Source organism: Cnephaeus nilssonii (assembly GCF_951640355.1).
Source record: "Cnephaeus nilssonii genome assembly, chromosome: 13".
NCBI lineage: Eukaryota > Metazoa > Chordata > Mammalia > Chiroptera > Vespertilionidae > Cnephaeus > Cnephaeus nilssonii.
The window spans coordinates 17457762-17478345 of NC_137084.1; the positions used below are offsets into that span (position 1 = coordinate 17457762).

The 20584-nt window shown below is 64.6% G+C and overlaps 2 protein-coding genes across 14 annotated transcripts in view; one reads left to right on the forward strand and one right to left on the reverse strand.

Annotated features, from left to right (window-relative positions):
• The window catches only part of MADD (MAP kinase activating death domain), a 37767-nt gene extending 35665 nt beyond the window's left edge, over positions 1–2102 (forward strand). For 11 of the 13 annotated variants that reach the window (XM_079787694.1, XM_079787700.1, XM_079787695.1 and 8 more), the window contains 2 exons: positions 725–771; positions 1067–2102. In XM_079787694.1, the coding sequence (XP_079643820.1) occupies positions 725–771; positions 1067–1171 (152 nt within the window). In that variant the 3' untranslated portion in view covers positions 1172–2102. The remainder of the gene's footprint in view (positions 1–724; positions 772–1066) is intronic. The other 2 variants (XM_079787702.1, XM_079787703.1) reach the window with 1 other exon arrangement.
• Positions 2103–2406: 304 nt separating this feature from the next.
• On the reverse strand, positions 2407–20399 carry MYBPC3 (myosin binding protein C3; the record flags this gene model as incomplete). Its single annotated transcript, XM_079787707.1, has 33 exons — positions 2407–3316; positions 3443–3480; positions 3662–3848; positions 4098–4234; positions 4347–4506; positions 4704–4843; positions 4939–5134; positions 5293–5381; positions 6068–6235; positions 6433–6567; positions 7584–7772; positions 7858–7962; positions 8272–8431; positions 8962–9042; positions 9297–9436; positions 10285–10314; positions 10396–10502; positions 11259–11424; positions 11763–11929; positions 12030–12135; positions 12220–12344; positions 12728–12860; positions 14237–14400; positions 14671–14691; positions 15341–15394; positions 15569–15598; positions 15820–15868; positions 16337–16454; positions 17757–17905; positions 17993–18085; positions 18161–18292; positions 19016–19282; positions 20375–20399. The coding sequence occupies 32 exons, from the start codon at positions 20397–20399 to the stop codon at positions 3470–3472; spliced, it is 3834 nt and encodes a 1277-aa protein (XP_079643833.1). The 3' UTR covers positions 2407–3316; positions 3443–3469.
• Between the last annotated feature and the right edge of the window lie 185 nt (positions 20400–20584).

Genomic DNA, 20584 nt, shown 5'->3' on the forward strand with positions numbered 1-20584 from the left:
CTGAGCCTGTGCCTCACTCCTTCCCCTGGCCAAGCAGAACCCCTGCATGGCTGGGGCAGGGGCGACTCTGAGTCTGGCATTTGGGGCTGTGGACATGTGTGTACCTTGCCTGATGCTCCCCGTCACCTCCCTCCCGGGTGCTGTGCTCGCCTGCCTCTCCTGCTCGGTGTGTCTGCTCCAGAGCCCTCTGACGCTCTCCCTCACACAGGCGGGCCTGGCCTCTCCTGCCACTCAGGAAAGGAAACGTACACGTCTGGTGGGTTTAGTGTCACGCCACGTCTTCATCCAGCCTCAGGACGCTCGGTGTCGGGGCTGGGAGTTCAGGGGACCGTGCGTAACAGGACCCGAGTTTCGGGCTGGCGACAGGGACGCGGCTCTCTTCTCCCACCCGACTCGGGGTTCTTCACCCTCCTTGCCCTTCTCGGGGGCCCTGGACAGCACAGGGACCAGGCTGGTGAAAGGTTAACCCGCCGCCATGCCGGGGCTCCCAGAGAAGTGGGTAGAGTCACGGCCACCAGCAAGGAGCCATGCAGACCTCAGGGCAGTGTCTGGGGACGTGCCCTCTCCTCCTGCAGGGGCTGGACAGACGCTGCCGTAGCCTGAGCTGCGGCCCTAGGAGCGGTCCGGAGGGAAGGGCCCTGTGCCGGGCGCCGCCGCCTGGGGGAGCACGGCACCGCTCTTAGTTTTGAACTTTCTGTTTTGTTTCTTGCCCGTCCGGTTTTAGTTCCTGAAATTAAAGAAGTGGTGAGCCACAAGTACAAGACACCCATGGTGAGTGTGCCATCCCACCCTGACTGGCCAGTCTGCACAGGGCTTCGGACAGAAGGGGGGGCTCTGCGAGCACCGGGTGAGGGGTGATCGGAGAGATCTGAGAGGCGAATTTGGTGCAGATGCCAGAGATTCCGCTGAGGCCGACACAGGTCTGCAGCCCCGGGGGAGACACGCACCCTGATGCCCTCTCCCACCGGCCAGGGCGAGGGCGCGCGTTTCCCCCCGTGGCGGATCTCCACGTGTGAAGAGGTGAGGTCTCAGTGGTGTTGATCTGCCTGGTTTTCTCCCCGCCTAGGCCCACGAGATCTGCTACTCTGTGTTGTGTCTCTTCTCGTATGTGGCTGCGGTCCGTAGCAGTGAGGAAGACCTCAGAACCCCACCCCGGCCCGTCTCCAGCTGATGGAGGGGTTAAGGCTGCCCCAGCCCAGGGGACGCCCCTTGCCTCTTGCTGTTCCCAAGTGCACGATGCTGCTAAGACAGACGCGGATGGCGCGTGTGCTCTGCAGGCCCCTCGCCGTGGCTTAGTTGGTTCCCAGTTATGTGTCTCTGTTGGTGTGTCTTAGTGTGTTCGTCACAGGGCTGAGCTAGTCTCTTCCACCTTCTCCCTCTTCACTCCCAGACCAGCCTGCTGTTCCCTCAGGGCTCCAGTGTGTGTGTGTGTGTGTGTGTGTGTGTGTGTGTGTGTGTGTTGGGCCAGTGGCTTCTAAGAACTCTTTGGCACAGGCCAGTGTGAATCCACGCCTGCATGTCCTTGAGACATTGGTGTTGTGGCTCCGTGTCCTCGGCATTGTGACCTCCCAGTGCAGGACTCTGGCTCTGGTCCTCTGTGATCCAGCACAGCCGGGCGCCTGGAACAGCCCCCCTCTGGGGAGTGAGGGGAGCTTGAGGCTTCCTGAGAGGGGTAGGCAGCGGGAGGAGGGAGAGTCCCGGGGCAGCAGCGTGAGTGGCACCCTCCCTGCTTCCTGGCGCATTTCCTAAGCTGGCAGCTACCACCCACCCGGGGGCCACAGTCCTGCTGCTGTCACCATGGCCTCCACCACTCAGCGGAGCAGCTCTTCCCGAGGTCTGCCTGGCCTTAGAGGCGAGCAGACTGCTTGGGGCCGGGAGACTCCCAGGAACCCGAAGGGGTGGGCAGAAGCCAAGTTGGGTACACACCCGTGTCTGCAGGCAGCGTCTCCTGGCACTGGGTGCCAGAAGGGGGAGAGGGCCTGGGAGTGGGCAAGAAATGACTGTACATATTTATTTCAGCTCCACATTATTTATAGAAAATGTACAGACGTGTGAATGTGAAATAAATGTCCTTAACTCTTCCTGGGCTCCTGGCACTAAATGATGCTTCCCCTCACCTGGGCCTGAGGAAGGCGGACCTAGACTCTACAAAGGCACCTCTGGTCTGAAGGGAGCGGGGAGATGAGATCACGCCCATCTGAGCTTTGGCGCCAAAGCCCAGCCTCCCCCCTGCCGGCCCAGCAGGGCTCCTCCCCACGCCCTGGGCTCCCAGCGGCTGTGGGAGAGCATCCTCCCTTGTGTCCTGTTAGGGCCCACAGAGGGCTGCTGTGCTCTGAATTGGCCACTAGAGGGGGCAACCAAACTGGCTGACACCTGAGCAGAGATGAACTTGGCCGTGAAGGAAAACCGCCCTGGGGTCCCAGCTCTTAGTGTTCCTTACGGGTGTGATCCCCAGTGCTGTGACTCAGCCAGGACCTGGGGCTGCACACGAACACTGGGATCGGGGCCAGGAGTGTCTCGGGTGGAACTCAGAGAAGCGGCCCTGGGCCCAGCGTCAGGGAGTTGCTTTTCTCTGCCACGGGAAAACCTCCTCCCACTCCCTGGCAGGAAGGACCCTCTACACTCACTATCAGGGCACCTCTGAGACCTGCTGGCTTCCTCCTCCATGGGATTCAGGTGTGCGTAGGCCATGGGCTTGTTGCCCACTGAGACCCCACAGCAGCCCCCAGGCCTTATGGGCACAGAACTGCAGCACTGCCTCCGGTCCGGGCTGCTGTGACCGTGGCCACCAGAACGAAGACAGTGCTGAGCACGTGCGAGCAGGCCAGGAGCCTGGTGTGCTGGCTCTGTGTTGAGGCCTGTTCTCCATCACTGTTTCTCCGTTTCCTCCTTTGAAGAGTGTGCAGTGGGGAAAACCGCTTCCCTCCAGGATTAATGTTTTCTGAATTTAGGGCTCCTCTCTGGGCCTCATTTAACCGTCTGCCCTCAGTTTGCTCTGAAGATCAACTTCAGTCTCCCTGTGCCTGTGTGAAAACACGTGGGAAGAAGGCCAGGTCTCTGTGGCTGCACTGAGCTTTATTGCCCGCACACCCCGCGAGCATGGCAGGCCAGAGAGACGCCCGCAGCCATCATTTCCTCAGCTCACTCGCTCTTCGCCCCCACGATCTGAAAGCTTCCAGCGGGAGCGCCGAAGGGTCAGTCTGCACAGTCCCCACGCCTGCTCATCACCACTCCGCAGCCGGCCCCCGGTCACACCGCGCACACGCGTCCAGCTTCCCTCAGGCTCCTGGCACATGGCTGGCATCCGGTGGCACCTCTGACACAGGTTCCCTTGTGAGTGAGCTGGACTAAGAGCCACCTGCACCCCATTTCCGATGGCTGTGCCCCTGCACCAAGGGCTAAGGCTGATTCGGGCCCGGGGTGGTCCAGAGTACGTACATACCTGGCAGTGCCCGAGGAGGCAGCCTGGTCACTGAGGCACTGCAGGGGAGAAAGGCTGTGCTGTGGCTGCACCTCCCGGCCCCACACGTCCTCCCAGCAGGCAGGGAGCAGCGGGCGTGGCGACCATGGCTCTTCCAGCCAGAGCAGCTGCTTGGGCCCAGATGGCTGTCCCAGCCAGCGCCCGCCTCTCCCACCCAGGCCTGGCCCGGGGGCTCCTCACCTCGCACCTCCAGGCGGCACTCACACTGCGCCTCGCCTTGCAGGTTGGTGGCCCTGCAGACATAGACGCCCCCGTCGTAGGGGCAGGGCTTCCTGATCTCCAGGGTCAGCACGCCCTGCTTGCTGAACATGCGGAAGCGGGCGTCTTCTCCCAGGTCCAGGCCGTTCTTGAGCCAGGAAATCTTGGGCTATAAATCAGACAGTGGGAAGGAGGGAGACTCTCAGGTTGAGAGGACCTGGCAGGAATGTAGGGAGATGGGCATTTGTGTTTCTACTCCGGGGGCGCCCACTGGAGTCCCGAACTATGTCCAAGGCTGGGAACAGAGAGCCGATGGGGAGTGCCAGGCCCTGCTCAGGGAGAGGCAGAGAGAAGGGGACGGCTCGAGGCCAGAGCTCGGCCGCCTGGGCCTGCCCGCGCCTGGGCCTACGTTCCCCACCTTGGGGCTGCCTCGGACGGCACAGCAGAGAGTAGCATTGTAGCCGGCGATGACCGAGCGGTTCACCAGGGGGTGGGTGAAGCTTGGGGCCTCGGAGAAGTCCATGGCCTTGTAGTCGGGTGGCTCGTAGGTGATGCCTGGCGGTGACAGGGTTTTGTACCAAGAGGGCTGCACCCAGCCGGGCTCCCTCCCTGTGCCCCCTGGCTGCCTGCCCCAGCGCCCCCGGGGGTGGGAGTGAGGGCCCAGCACCTGGCCTGGGGATGAAGACAGGCTCCTTGGTGGTGGCGGCTTTGTCACTGGGCCCCACCATGTTGTGGCTGAAGACGCGGAAGTAGTAGCCGTTGCCGATGATGAGCTCGGACACCACACAGTGGGTGCGGCGGTAATGCTCCAGCACCGTGAACCACTCCTGCGGTGTGGAGAAGGGGTCTCTGGGGCTGGGGGCAGGCCCTGCTTCCTACCAGGGGCTTCTCTCGGGTCCCCCTGGTGTCTGCACCCCAATTGTGCAGAGAACCAGATCACGGAGGGTGAGAGGTGGGCCCATCCTCAGGGCAGTGGGGTCTGCCAGGCCCTAGGAGGGGTGCGTGGGGGGGCGCCCAGGCTCACCATGGTCTTCTGGTCTGCTTTCTGTACCGTGTAACCCGAGATCTCTGTGTTGCCATCGTCTTGGGGTGGCTTCCACTCCAGAGCCACATTGAAGCCCCACGCCTCTGTGACCTGAATGTCCTGGGGGGGACTCGGCTTGTCTGCAGGAGACAGACCCAATGGAACCCCACACCCTGCTCCAGGGCCCATCACCCTGCCAGCCAACGGGCGAGAGGGAGGCCCCAGGGCCACGCACCAACGATCTGCAGGACCAGCGTCGCCTTGTCCTCCATGTTCTCGATGCGCAGCGTCACCTGGTAGGTGCCAGAGTGGGCGCGGCGAGCGGCCCGGATGAAGAGGATGGTGTCTGTGGGGCTGTTGCGGATGCTTACCTCCTCTCCCGCCAGTGGCTGCCCCTCCTTGGTCCAGGTCACCTGCGGCCGGGGCTTGCCCTGTGGGGAGGGACAGCTCACCCCCAAGCCTGGCTCCCCCTGAGAGCCGGCCACCCCCAGCCTCACGTGCCCAGGTGAGGTCTCAGGTGGGCCCTGAGGCACATTGGTCTGCGAGGCATGAGCAGCACACAGCAGGACAGAGAAGGGGCCAGCCCTACCTGGAAAGGAATGAGGAGGTTCACGGGCTCCCCGACCCTCCTCTGGATGGTCTGGCGCAGGTGCCTGGGCAGCTGGAGCCGTGGCCGCTCTGTGGGCGCGGAGTGGGCAGCTCAGCGAGAGCCACCCCCAGCCCAGGGCCTGAGGGGTGCCACAGCTCCATTCTCTCTTGAGGCAGGGCCCAGAGCTGCAGCTAAAAAAGTGCTGCTCCCTGGGGTCCCCTCCTGTAGCTCCCCTAACCCCGCCCCAAAGGGTTCACGAAGCGCCTGCTTCCATCTGAGCCTCACCACGCCGCTGCAGGAGGCAGGGGTCAGAGAGGGTGTGCAACTCGTTTGAGGTCACACAGGCCAGGATGCAAATCTAGGCTTTTGGACCCTATTACCACCCAGTCTGCTGTCTTTCCACCTTGAGAACCAGTCCTTACACACAGCTGATCCTCTGTTAGGAAGGGAGGCCCAGATGGGTCAGTTTGACCCCAAGTGGCATCACTGCTCAGTCCTGAGCGCAAGGACAAGATCTGCCTGCTGGAGCCGAGACTCACGGGCCGAGGATGGCACAATGACCCGCGCCTTCCCTGCCCGGACTGGGGCTGACGGGAAACCAAGAGGTCACTCCGCACAGGTTTGCCCTGCGCCTGGGGCCTGGATGAAGGCTCCTGCCCGTCCTGTCCCTGCCCAGCATGCAGCTCCTCCCCCAGGAGGGCCCGTCCGACTGTCCCCTCCTCCAGGGCCCAGGCCGGGCGTCAGTGGCAGGTCCGGTGCCCACAGGGGCACTCACGCAGGATCTCCTGCACCGTCACGGGCTCCTTGGTGGTGGCAGGGGCTCCGGGCCCGGCCACGTTGTGTGCCCGCACCCGGAAGAGCAGCCGGGCCCCCGTGGGCAGGTCCTTCACCAGCATCGAGGTGCGCTCTGTCAGCCCCTGCAGGGCGGCCACCCACTCGGAGCCTGAGGGTGGGGGTGGGAGGCAGAACCACGGGCAGCGTCAGCATGGACACCCCCCCCCCCCCCCCCCGCTGCCCTGCCTCTGGTGGCTGGCTGGGGCTGCCACTGCCGGGAGGGCCCCGCGGGGTGACGGGTGCCCGGCGGGGGCTGTTCAGAGAAGGGCCCAGGCTGCAGGCCCGGGCCGGGCAGGCGGCACTCACAGCCCTCCTGGCAGTACTCCACGCTGTAGCCATCCAGGCCTCCGGCTCCCTCGCGCTCCGGGGGCCTCCACTTGAGGGACACGGTGGTGTCGGAGATGTCCTCCACCGCCAGGTGGGTGGGCTCGCTGGGGGGGCCTGGGCAGGGGAGGGCAGGGCGGGGCCTGAGTCACACGGGGCTAACCCTGCGGCGGCTTTCGAGCACTTTAAGGGACATTTCAGCTCCGTTCAAAGGCCTGTCTCTAGGTAGGCTTAGGAACAAGCACAAAAGAGCTCTAAGTAGGAAAAGTGCCTGAAGACCTCAGAGAGCTTAGAAGGAGCCACTTCCGTCCGATAGCGGTGGGAGGGGAACCAGCCCGAAGCACGGGCGTCTCCTCCCCTGTGCTGAGGTGAGCTAAGAGCCGAGCAAACTGGAAGTCAGTCCTAAAGGAGGAGGCCTGGACCCCTCTCCCCACATCACCCCCCTTCCTGCCACCTCCCCCTGCCTCAGACAGCTGCCCCCAAAGGCCCACACATCTGGCAGGGACAGGTGTCCTGGAGAGCCTGCCACACCCGTGTCTGCACTACCCTTCCACCCCCCATTCTACAGACGGAACCGAGGCTTCGGGAGACGACAGCTCAGCGGGCCTCCCGGGACGGTGGAGCCGGCTCGGCAAACACCACGTCCAACTCCTGGTCCAGGGCGCTTCCCACAGACAGACGTCCCTCGGGCCTTAGACACCCACTGCCCTCCCCTTGTTTCATACGTGACAACCCTGGTTGGAGGGAGCAGAGGACAGGGGACAATTGCCATTTATTGAGCACCTGCTGTATACCAGACGCTCTGCTGGCACTAACTCCTGTCGCCCTAACAACAGTTCTGTGAAGTCGATGTCCTTACCCCCTTCTACAGAGGTGAAAGGTGACCCTCGCGAAGGTGAAACAAGGGTCAGGGTGGTGTGAGTCCCCGCTCCAGCCCTACCAGCTGGGGGGCCTTGAGCAAGTCATTAAGTTCTCCGAGCCTCACTTGTTTCATCTGTGAGATGAGGGCTTACCCCCGCTTTCAGATGACAGACCTGGGGTGTAAATGCCCAGTGTGGTGGCCGCCCACACAGAGCAGCTGCTATCCTCGGCCGGGGATGGCATGAGGGCAGCGCCAGGCGGGGCAGGCTCACCAACGGGCATGAAGGGCTGGGAGGCGGGGCTGGGCCTGGACATGCCGATGGCGTTGACTGCGTAGACGCGCATCTCGTACACCACGCCCTCGATCATGCGCCGCGCCTCGTGCCGCAGGTCCCGCAGCAGGTCGAAGTTCAGCCGCATCCACCGGTAGCTCTTCTTCTTCTTGCGCTCCAGGATGTAACCTGCCGAAGGGAAGCAGGAGCTGTGGTCTGGGGCCCAGGCACCCCCGCCCCTGCCCGCGGGTCTGCCCTGGTGCCCCCCACTCACCCAGGATTGGCTGCCCGCCGTCGTAGGCAGGCGGCTCCCACTGCACCGTGCAGGAGTCCTCGCCCACGTTGCTGATCTTGGGGGCCGCGGGGGCATCCGGCACATCTGGGGGAGTTGGGGACCCACATCAGCCCTGCCCGGGCCCAGGGTCCCTGTTGCTCATCCCCTTACCCCCCAACCACCCCCAGAGCCAGAGCAACCCTTCTGGAAGGCAGTTCTGGTCATGTCGCCGGCCTAGGACCCACCCTGCATGGCTCCCACTGCCCATGTTCACCCGTGTCCCCGTCCCCATCCTCTCCGTGGACCTGAGAGCCTGGCCTGCCACGTGTGCTGAGTGACTGAATGCCTCGGTGGATGGGCCCTCCCTGGCTGCCCCTCTTTCCTCCCTGCCTGGACCCCGGCCACCGGCCTCACCGATGACCTTGACTGTCAGGTTGACCTGGTCCTCGCCCACAGGGTTCTTCACGGTGACCGTGTAGACACCCTCGTCTTCCTTCTCTGCCCCCTCGACGGTGAAGATGCTGCGGTCCTTGGTGGTCTCCACTCGGACCCGGCCCTCGGTCTCACACAGCAGCTGGCGAGGGGGACGTGGGGGGGGGGAAGGGCCCACGTTGGACTCCAGAAGCTTCTGCAGCCTCTGGGGTGGCCAACAGCCCCGCGCTGGGAAAGGAGCTCAGCACAAGGTCTGGGGGAGGCACAGCCTGAGTGGAGCCTGCGCCCACGCGAGCCCCAGGTCCAGAAACCCTCACTGAGCGCCTGCCACGGGCAAGGCCCCAGGGCAGGGGGTTCGGGCTCTCGCTTTGTCGGGGAACTTCAGGGAAGCCCGTGTCTTCTCTGTGCCTCCGTTTCCTTGTCTCTGAATGGGAATAGCAGGACCTCACAGAGCCGCTGTGAGGAGCCCTTCATGGCTGCTGGCAGAGGACCCAGCGGCAGCCGGCGCAGGAGGGCTCCCGCGACGTGGAGGGTGCAAACGCTGGCAGACGTGTGTGGTGTGTGCGTGTGCGTGGACACCTGCCCCGGGGCAGGAGCACCGCTGACCAGGTGTGGCACCTTCTTGGAGGCCTAGCCCACGGTGGGCACCCTGTGCAAACAAGCCTCACTCACCTTCTTTTCAAACACCCACTCGTCACTGGCACCTGCATCCCCTGGGGCCTCAGGCGCCGGCCCAGCTGGGACCTTTTTCCCCTGGGAACAGAACAGCAGGGAAGGGGGGAAGGGGGCTGACTCAGCCCGGGGGATGGGCGGGGGAGACCCTGCCCAGCGGCCCCTCTGTTTCTCCTCTGCCCGCCTCCTCGGCTGCCCATCACCTAGCCGGCTGCATCTCAACACTCCCAGCCAAGGGCACCGGAGGGCATGCCCATGTGGGGAGCAGGTCCCAGCACTCACTGGTCCCAAACCCCCGTTTTACAGACGGGAAGTGGAGGAGGGGCCCACGGCACCTGTGTCATGGTCTTCTGCCAGATCACCGTGGGAGCAGGGTCCCCGGAGATGGGGACGTCCAGGCGCAGCTTGTTCCCGGCCACAACCACGATGGTGTCCGGCTTGCGGCCAGGGCAGTCCAGGTGGATCTTGGGAGGTTCTGGGGTGGGGACACAGCACAGGTCAGAGACAGGGGACACCGGAGGAGCAGGTGTCCCGTTGTTTTATTTCTGAGGCATAATTCACACACTATGAGAAGCCGAGATCTGAGCACACAGCTTGCAGAGCTTTGACAAATGTATACACCGGTGTAACCACCACCCAATCAAGATCTAGAATATTCCATCACTCCAGGAAGTTCCGGGGAAGTTGTAGTGTAGGATGCCTAGGGTAGCATTTCTTAAACTGTGCTGGGGGGGGGGGGGGGGGCAGGGACATCAATGTACGGCCAAACAAACAAACAAACAGTTTAGGAAACCCTGGATTAAACAAAGTTAAGCACATGTCTTAACTGTGCAAGAGGGGGCATGGGGGCAAGTGTTCAGTATTCCCCAAAGTTACTTCACCACGGGACCCTTCACTTAATATCTTGTGTTAAGTGAACCCAGTTTGGAAGGTACTACTCTAGAGCATGCCTCAGCCTGGACTATTCTCCTGGTTAAAGTTTTATCTGAAAGTAGGAGAGACACTTCAAAAAGCAGGGGGAAAAAATAGTAAAATCTCACATCTGTGCTGCCATTGGATGGCTCACACACCACCTCCTCTCATCTTTCCCACCACCCTATGGAGGAGACAGTATTAGGATGGGGATGCTGTCTTTAGAGGTGAGGAAACCGAGGCTGAGAGATTATCATTGGCCCGGAGTCCCGAGTGGCAGAGCTGGGGCTGGGTCTCAAGGTCCCTCTCCCAGATTTCTGTTCTTCTCTGTGAGTGGAGAGGAGACGTGGGCGGGGGGTTGGGGGGGTAGGGATGTGTGGGGAGGTGGCACACAGGGGCCCTGAGACTCACCCTGCCTGGGCACGAAGTCAATCTTGACCTCTGCAAGAGAAGGAAGAGCAGCTGGCACCAGGGCAAAGGCAGGGCCAGCGACAGGGCCCCCCCAGCCCGGGCGCAGCTCACCCATGAAGTGGAGCTTGGCGGACAGATTGCAGGCGAAGCCCTCAGGCACGAAGCTGTAGTCAGCCTCGTCCGCAGGCGTGACGTCATCAATGGTCAGTTTGTGGACCCTGCCGGGCAGCAGTGGCTCAGAGGGTCCCACGGGGCCACACACCCCTGGCCTCACCGGACACCCTGGCCAGAGCTCCGGGGCCCTGGCCCCCTCCTAGCTCTCTGGGGTCCTGGTGTTTTAAGTGCTTTCTTTGTTTTTGACTTTTCCAGCGCCCTCACGGGCAGGCAGGGCAGAAGTGTCCCCTTGGTCGGGCCCTTGGAGACGGGACAGAGGCTGGTCTCATTAATCTCCGTGACCTTGGGCCCAGCACGGGCCGGCCCAGATGCTCGGGGCATGAGTAAGAGAGTGGGAGAGAGTGAGGGCCCCCCGCCAGGGCTGGCCTCCCCCCGTGGCCTCCTGCCCGGTCACCACTGGGGGAGGGGGCTGGGCCCAGGGCAAACCCCTCTGCCTCTCTCCCTGCTTCTCTCTGGCTCTGATGGACTCTCCTCGGTGCGCTTCTGTCTCTCCACCGCTTTCGGTCTGTCTTTTCGTCTCTTCTTCTTAACCTCCCATTTCAGTCTGTGTCCTGCCTGTCTGCGTATCTGTCTCTTTTTGTCCACCTCAGTCTGTCCATCTCTGTCTGTCTCCGTCTCTATCTCTTCTCTGTCCCTCTGTCTGTTTCTTTCTGTCTCTCTGGGTGTCTCTACGTCCGTCTCTGTCTCTTTGTCTGTCTCTGTCTTCCAGTGTGTCAGTCTGTCTCTCCGTTGTCTCTGTCTCAGTCTCTGCTGCCCCATCGCCCGCCCGTCTGCATCGGGGCCAAGCCCCGCACACTCACCGCCCGATGTGGGACACCTTTATGCGGCTGTCAGGCACCAGCTCCTTCCCGTTCTTCAGCCACACGCCCCGCACGTTCTCGTCCGACACCTCACACTTGAACACGGCCTGGTCCTTGGCGCCCACCGTCAAGTCCGCGATGCTCTGATACACCTCCAGCTTTTTCTCTAGGGGGCAGGGCAGAGCCCGTAAGCTGGGGAGGGCGTGTGTGGGTGTGGACGTGAATCCCTTGGAGAGCACGTGGGCATGTGAAAGCACACGTGTGCGTGTGTGCATGTGAAGGAGCCTCAAGTGTGTGTGTGTGGCACTACCCAGGCCCACCTGACCCTCCCACTGCCCTCTGAGTGGCAACCTCAGCCTCCCCATTCACAGATGAGGAAGGTGAAGCTCACGGTGTCAACGTGACTTGCTCAAGGTCGCACCAGCTGCCACCCCGGGTTGGCATGATTCCTGTACTTGGCTGTGGGGCCCGTGTGCCCCCCCCGCCCCCCGCCGTGGGCCACACCCTGCACGATGAGCTCGGCCAGCGCCTGGCCCCCGCTGGTGCGCAGCGCGTAGTGCCCGGCGTCCTCCAGGGTCGCCTCGTTGATGATCAGGTGGTGTTTCCGGCCGTCCTTCTTGAACCGGTACTTGAAGGTCTCTTCCCGAGTCAGTTCCACCCCGTCCTTCAGCCTGGCCGGAGGGTGGGCAGCAAGGGCTGTGGCCTCCTCTGCGGGTGCCCAGGCCGCCCAGTCTCGTCCCAGGCCCCAGGCCCCAGGCCCCTGGCACTCACCATTTCACCTGGGCCCCCTCCTCAGACACCTCGCACTCAAACTCCACCCGCTGCCCCACCATCACCAGCTGGTCCTCCAGGGGCCTCATGATCAGCACCGGGGGCTCTGCGGAGCAGGGAGGGCGTGATGGACGGGTCCCTCTGGGCCCGCCTCTGCCTGGGTCCCCAGGTCCCCGGGCCCAGGGCCCACCTTTGACAAAGAGCTCGGTGCTGCACTTTTCGCCGCCCACCACGCACTGGTAGGCCGCGTCGTCCGCCAGCGAGCACTGGCTGATGGTCAGTGTGCGCTTGGCACCATTGGACTCGAAGATGTACCTGGGCAGGGGCCGCGGAAGAGGGGGGGAAGCTGTGGCCTCACCTCCTGGTGCCCCCTCACTGCCCCCCCCCCCATGCCGTGACCCTGGCCCCCATCCCAAGCCTCCCGGGAGCGGGGCCTTACTTGCTGTGGAACAGAAGGGGCCATAGGTGTGTTGCCGACAGGAGGAAGCGAGACCAAGAGAAAAAGAGCGAGGAACAAAGATGGATAAAAGAGAAAAATGGGAAATTAGACCCAGAGAGAGAGAAATGCTGAGAGACGGGCAGAGACAGAGAACACGATGGAGAGGCAGAGAGGGCAGGGCTGGGAGCAGCCCCCCACCCATCCAGGGTCCCCTCCCCGCACCCCCAGCCCCCAGAACCTGCTCCCGCCCCGGGCGCACCTGCCGCTCATCTGGATCTCCTGTCCATTCTTCAGCCACTTGACCTCGGCGTCGGGGTCGGCCAGCTCCACCGTCAGCCGGATCTTGTGGCCCTTGTTCACCTGGTAGGCCGGCTGCAGCTTCTTCTGGAAGGCTGAGCACCACCCCTCAGCCCCTGCTCCGGCCGCCCCACCCAGGCCGGCCCGGCCGGAGGCTCCCGCCCACAGCCACGTGGCAGAGGGCCCGGCCGCCTCCCCTTGGTCTGCCTGGTCCCCACTGTGACTGTTTGTCTCTCCGTTCGCCTGTCTTCCTCGGGGTCCTCTGTACCTGCTCAGCTCAGGGATAAGGCCAGGGGCTTCCAGAAAGACAGAGGCTTGGCGAGAAGGCAGGTGGCGGGAGGAATGGCCTTCTCTGCCCTGGACCCCGTGTTAACAGCAACCTCGGGTGTTTGCGCTCCTGCCCAGGGGCGGGTGAGGCCCCTGGTTCCCAGCTCACCCTCAGGGGCTGCACCTGGGCTGTCAGCCCTGATGGGGAAGGGCCAGGAGCCCTCTCCTGACCTGCCTTGGGGCGAGGGGGGGCTAGCCCGTGCCCCTTCTGTTTCTTTTGTTCTGTTTGCCTGAGAGGAAGTCACAGGCCCGTCTCTTCTCCCGGCTGGGAGAAGGGATCGCCTGGTTTTCACTTGGAGCGGAGGGCTCACCTGGGCCCTGGCCCTTGGCATGGAGGGGAGGGCTCACCTGGGCCCTGGCCCTTGGCATGGAGGGGAGGGCTCCCCTGGGCCCTCTCCTTGGCATGGAGGGGAGGGCTCACCTGGGCCTGGCCCTTGGCATGGAGGGGAGGGCTCCCCTGGGCTCTCTCCTTGGCATGGAGGGGAGGGCTCACCTGGGCCCTCTCCTTGGCATGGAGGGGAGGGCTCCCCTGGGCCTCTCCTTGGCATGGAGGGGAGGGCTCCCCTGGGCCCTGGCCCCTGGCATGGAGGGGAGGGCTCCCCTGGGCTCTCTCCTTGGCATGGAGGGGAGGGCTCACCTGGGCCCTCTCCTTGGCATGGAGGGGAGGGCTCACCTGGGCCCTGGCCCTTGGCATGGAGGGGAGGGCTCCCCTGGGCCCTGGCCCTTGGCATGGAGGGGAGGGCTCCCCTGGGCTCTCTCCTTGGCATGGAGGGGAGGGCTCACCTGGGCCCTGGCCCCTGGCATGGAGGGGAGGGCTCCCCTGGGCTCTCTCCTTGGCATGGAGGGGAGGGCTCCCCTGGGCTCTCTCCTTGGCATGGAGGGGAGGGCTCCCCTGGGCCTCTCCTTGGCATGGAGGGGAGGGCTCCCCTGGGCTCTCTCCTTGGCATGGAGGGGAGGGCTCCCCTGGGCCCTGGCCCTTGGCCTGGAGGGGAGGGCTCCCCTGGGCCCTGGCCCTTGGCATGGAGGGGAGGGCTCCCCTGGGCCCTGGCCCTTGGCCTGGAGGGGAGGGCTCCCCTGGGCCTCTCCTTGGCATGGAGGGGAGGGCTCCCCTGGGCCTCTCCTTGGCATGGAGGGGAGGGCTCACCTGTGCTCTTCTTCTCATCGCGTTTCATGCCCTTGAGCCTCTTGAGCATGCCCCGCAGGTCGGTGACTCCGTGCTGGAAGGCGATGCGCTCGTACTCGGACGGCGGTGCCTGCCTCAGGATCTCCCACACGTCCTCCTCGGCCGGGGCCTCCAGCTTCGAGTCCCTGTGTCCGTGTCCACGCACGGCGGCCTCAGGGGATGCCCACGGCCGGGGCAGGATTGCAGCCCCCCCTCCCCCGGGGCCAGGACCCAGGAGCTGGAGCTGCCCCGCCCTCTGCCCCTTTCCTTCTGGGGGGGGTGGTGGCTGGAGCCGGCATGGGTCCTCAGCCAGTTCCGGGGTTCCAGGGGCTTACAGCTCAGTATGGGGGTGGGGCCAGGGAGGGGTTCCTGGGGTAACAGAGGTGACAGGATGCTGGGCTTCACAGCGCACTCACCGTGGGGTCCGGAAACTGCTGCTCCAGGTGGGGCAGAAAGGCGGGGACACATTAGAGCGTGGGCCATCTCTCCACAAAGACCTGGGACCCCCATGGGCCTCCCCTCCTCCCTCCCCCCGGCACTCATGCCCCCATTTGCGGGGCACCTATGACGCACCGCAGGCCGGCCATGCTCTCCTGCCCACCTCACAGCTGGGCATCAGGAGAGCCGGGGGCTCGGGGCTCAGAGACTCCCGACACTGGGGTTCTCACTCAGGTCTGCCTGGTTACCAGCCCCTCCCATCTCTCACCACCGTGGGGCGCCCTCTGCCCACCGCACCAGGCCCCACTGCTTACTCTCTGGGCCGCAGCAGCGCCGCCAGGATGCAGGGTCGGGGAGAGAGGAAAGGGCAGGAGTCAGCTGGGTTGGGCTGGATGGGCAACCCCTGCAGCTCGGGGGGGGGGGGGGGGGGGGGCTCTCCCAGCGTCTCCGGGTCCCCGGAGCTTCGCAGACTGCAAGGTGCGGCTCGCGGGGCGCTTGTGCGGGACCTAGCGTCTGCAGAGCCCTCCTCACTCCTCCCAACAGCAGGTCCGTCCCAGGCGGCAGGCCGGAAAGCCAGCTCAGAGGTACGGCGCCCTCTGCGGCCCCCCAGGCTGAGCCGCAGCCCCGGAGCCGCTCCCGGGGGCTCACCTCTTCTTCAGCAGCGAGCTGAAGTCCAGGACCCCGGCGTCCTCGCTGCTGTCACTGTGGAGAAGGACCCGGTGAGGACCCAGGGGAGCTGCCCAGAGGGGCTTGGGAGCCGGGAAGGCTGGGGGTGGAGTAGAGTGAGAGAGGGGGACACTGGCCAGATGGGGGCTGTCTGCCCATCGCAGACCCCGGGGTCTGCACACGGGGCAAGTGGGGCCGGGGGAGGGGTACCTGGTCCGACGACCACCGCCAGCCACGCTCCTGTGGGAATTAGACCCAGTTCCTTACCTGCCCAGGGAGCTCGCTCTCCCCCAAGGCCATCAACTTCAGCCCCGAGCCCCGACATGCCTCCCAGCCCTGCCCCCCTACTCCACCCCCAGCCCAGACCCCCCACACCACCCCCAGCCCGGACCCCCCACCCCACCCCCAGCCCGGACCCCGAGGCTGGCCTCCCCAGGCCCTGAGGAGAGGTGGCCACTCACGTGCGGCGGAAAGCTGACCGGAGGTCCAGGTCTCCGGGGCCGATGGCCTCTGAGTGCAAAGAATGAGCTAAGTCAGGGAAGGGGACTTCCGAGGGGGCCATCCCCGCATCACAGACCTGCCCACCCATGGCCCATTGAGAGTGGGCACCTGCCCGGGACCCCACATCCTGAGCCTTGCCAGGGGCCGAGGTCCAGGGAGGGGGCAGTTGAGGATCCCCAATCCCTCAGTGCAAGTGATGGGGCTCCCACGCTTCTCTCAATTCGCCCTTCACCTGTTCACTGTGCTGGGAGGCAGGACACCAAGACAAGACCCAGACGAGGTCTGGACTTGGCGTCACCAGCCCAGCCCCGGGAGCCTCCAGGGGTTTCTCCCAGGCCCTGCGTGAGCATGTCGGGCACGTGGTCAGCGCTGTCCGGCCAGGACGAGGCCTCCTCCCTGGTGCTGGGAACCAGAGGCGGGTGCAGGGGACAGGCTCCTCGGGAGCCCGAGGTCAGGACGGCGCCAGGGCCCACTCACCATGGACAGTGAGGTTGAAGTTGCAGCTGTCAAACTTGTCCTTGGTGGACACCTCACAGCGGTAGCCGCCCGCGGAGGTGGCTTGGGCATCGGTGATGTGCAGCTCAAACAGGTAGACCTGTGGGGTGAGTGTCGGGGAGATGGGGGTCAAAAGACGAGGCCCTCACCCCTGAAGGAGACTGGGGTGGCCAGTGGCCACCAACCTTCTCACCCTTCAAGGTTAAGTGAGCCCATGCAGTTGTGTGTAAATAGCAAAAGGAGCCCCTTCTCAAGACCCACACTGCCATCTGCTGGCACAGGATGGTAAGAGCACAGAAATCTGTGATGGCCGCCAGGCTGGTGGCATTCGCTGAAGATGATGCACCTTCGTGCGCTGCACGGACACACAACCACACGGCACAGCCACACACCTGAACGGCACAGCCGCACAACCAAATGGCACAGCCGCACAACCGAACGGCACAGCCACACACCCGAACAGCACAGCCACACAACCGAATGGCACAGCCGCACAACCGAACGGCACAGCCACACACCCAAACGGCACAGCCACACAACCGCACAGCACAGCCACACACCCGAACGGCACAGCCACACAACCGCACAGCACAGCCACACACAACCGAACAGCACAGACACACAACCCAACGGCACAGCCACACAACCACACGGCACAGCCACACACCCGAACGGCACAGCCGCACAACCGAACGGCACAGCCACACAACCCAACGGCACAGCCACACAACCAACCAGCACAGACACACACCCGAACGGCACAGCCACACAACCCAACGGCACAGCCACACAACCCAACGGCACAGCCACACAACCCAACGGCACAGCCACACAACCGACCAGCACAGCCACACACCCGAACGGCACAGACACACAACCGAACGGCACAGACACACAACTGGACGTGAGGGCCTGCCTGCCAGAGGCCCTGCCCCTGGGCCAGCTCACAGGAATGGAAGGAGCAGAGGCGGGAGCCAGGGGCGGACTCGAGGCCCGGCTCCCAGTGACCTCAGACAGCACCACCCTCTCAGGCTTTGGTGTGCTTGTCTGTGATGAACGGATCTTGTCGGCCGCCGGAAGCCCCATGAGCTCTGATGCCCATCCCTCCAGGGGCTTTCTACCCTCACTGGCTGGTGCCCCCCGGCTTTATGATGTCCCTGAGCTGGGCCCCCCAAGCCTTATTGTGCCCCTTGAGACTACCATGGCCTCCACGTTCCCCACGTCCCACTGGTCCCTGTGCCTCCCCATAACCCTCCCCTGAGCCTGCCCATGCTCCCCATGTGCCTCCGGCCCCCCGACTTGCTTCCCAGGCTCCCCATGCCCCTTCTTTATACCGCCGTGAGCCCCCCGGGCCCTCCATGTCCCGCTCCATGTGTCCCCAGGCCCCGGGCCCCGGGCCCACCTTGCTGGCCCGGTCGTAGCTGTCGTGCAGCTGCAGGTGTTGGCCCGCCTTGCTGCTCAGGTCCACCCACTTGCCCTTGAACCACTTGACGACGGGCGGTTTCAGGAGGCTGGCCCCGGCCACGCGGGCCGAGAAGGTGATGCTACCGCCTGCAAGAGGCGGGCGGCAGTGGGCTGGGGAGGCTCTGCTGCCGCCCTCCTCTCCCCACCCCCGGGCGGCAGCAGCCCCACACTCACCCACAGTCACCTCGCCATCCTGTGGCCGCGTCACAAAGAGGCCGATGGGGTCGTCGGGGGCCGCAGACCCATTGGGGGCCGCTGAACTTGACCCTGTGGGCAGAGGCCTTTGAGACCTGCCCTGGGACACCCCACACTGGCCCGGCCCTCCCTGCCCAGCCCTCTCACCTTTGGGACTTGGGGAGCCTCCTTCCACCTCAGAGGCTGAGGCCGGGGCTTCTCCTGGAACGCCAGGGGCCTCCGCAGGGGCCTCCGCAGGGGCAGGGGCTGGGGCAGGGGCTGGCATGGGCTCTGCTGGCTCTGCAGGGGATCGGGCAGGGGCTGTGGAGCAGCTTCGAACCAGACCCCTCCTGCCCCAGGTCTCGCCTCCATCTTTGTAGCCGCATTAGATACAGCTCACCTGGCCCCTCCCTTTCCTCACCCGCCATGACCCTGTCTCTCCCCTAAATCCTCTCCCTTTCTACCCACCACCTCTGTGAGCTCAGGGCCCCTCCTCGGCCCCGTCTCTCCTGAGCATCAGGCCCCAGAGCCAGGGCATCTCGCTTGGATGCAACCCTCTGGGCGGCGCACACTGAGCAGGAGCCCCACCTTCACACCCTCTGTGCTCACGTCCAGTGGGTCCGCTCCCACCCGTTCTGGCGTCCATCCCTCCTTTCCTCCCCCAGGCTCTGCCCTGGCCCAGGCCCCCAGGCTCGGCTCCCTCCGCGCCCGCATCCCCCGGGGCTTCCCTGGGGCGCACAGCCTCGGGCATGTGTGGGTGTCCCGCCGGAGGGCAGCCGTACGTTGTTCATCTCTGAATTTCCCCACCTCCACAATGGCTGGAGAGGCCAGGGAGCCACGGGGGGCGCTGGGAGAGGTCCTGCTCTCAGCAAAGGGGGGCTTTCCTGGCAGAGGGCACCGCTGAAGCGAAGGCGAGCGGTGGGAAAGCACCTCGGGCGCCCCGGGCCGTGGAGAGGTGGCGGGGCTGCCCCTGCTCACACCCCCGGAAGTCCAAACCTCAGGGAAGACTGACCAGCGTCTTACCTGCTTCGATGACCTTGAGGTCAAATTTGACTTTGGAGGAGCCTGCGATGACGGCGTAAGACCCCTGGTCCGCAGGGCCCACGTCCCTCACGGTCAGCGTGTGCCGTGGGCCCTCGGCCGCCAGCCCGAACTTGTCGCTGGCGCTGATGTCACTGCCTCCTCGCTGCCAGCGCACCTTCACTCCGGCCCGCTCGGTCTCGGCCTCGAACACGGCAGGGCCGCCCGCGGCCACCTCCACGGACCGTGGCTTCTTGCTGAAGGCTGAGACTGAGGGTCCAATAGAGGCTGCGGGGGCCCTGGCGTGCCCGTGCACCCCACCCCTGCGGCCCCTCTTATTAAACACGGGGATGAGCACTTGGACGCATCACCTCATTTCCCGCTCCAATGAAAGGTGTAGTTATGGTGCCCATTTCTCAGATGAGGGCACCAAGCCTCAGAGAGGTCAAGTGACTTACCACCATCACACAGCCAGCAGGCAGGAAAGCCAGGGCTGGGGTCCTCATCACAGACTTGGGCTACGTGCATCCCAGAGTGACCTGCCCAGCGAAACCCGAGAGCTCCCCTCCCCCCACCCTCTGGGGTCTTGGCGAGGACGGGGACGCTGCCTACTTGGATGTGGCTAAATTTGTCCTCTAAGGGCCTCAGGCTGAGCATCAGCCACGGCGATAAAGCTGGCCTGGGAGGGGGCTGGGGCTGGGGGACTGGATCCCTGCCCTGGACACCTCCCCGAGGACACAGGCCAGGACCAGGGCCCGCGGTCCTGCGAAAGGCTGTGACTTTCCCTGCCCTTGGCCGGGCTCGGGCCTCCTGACCGTCCGCTCCCAGAGCGGAGAGTCTGTATAACCTCAATGCGGGGCCGTGCCCGGTGTCGGGGCCACAGGGGTGCAGGCTCCTAAAGCAGGGCCTCTCACAGGTGGGAAGAACCACCCCACCCCCTCCTTGTAGAGACGGGGAAACGGAGGCCCAGAGAGGGGAAGGCCTTGTCCAGGAGCATTCCGCGAGTGCGAGCGCGCGTCCAGACTCAACCTGGCGCCTGCCTGCCGGGCCTTTTCCCAGGAGGCAGGCCAGGCCTAGCCTTGCTGCAGAAGGAGATGGGGGTTCAGGGACGGTGCCCAGCATCTGAGGGGGGCGCCTGGGGACCTCCTGCCTGGGCTCTCTGCCCTCTGGGCCCCTGACCCTGGTTTGCCCTCACTCCCGTCATCAGGAACGGAAGGAGAAACTGCGGGTCAGAAAAGGGCCCAGGAAGACAGCAAGTACCCACCTCCGGGCTCCATCCCAGGCCGGCCCCTGACCGTCAGGCCCCCAGCCCGCCCTGCCCGCCCCCCCCGCCCCCCTCAGCCCAACCCCAGCCGGAGCTACCTGGCTTCTTCCCCGGCTCAGGCATCTTGAGAGAAGTCAAACCAAGAACCGAGCAGGCACAGGCCACCCGAAGAGGATCTGGGCAGGGACCCGTCCCCCACTATATAAGGGGCCCTCCCCCTCCCCAGGCCCCCCTTATCTGCCTCCTTCCCAGCTACCTGCTAAATATAGACAAATTCCGAGAGCAAGGCTCTCAGGAGAAGGTGGGGC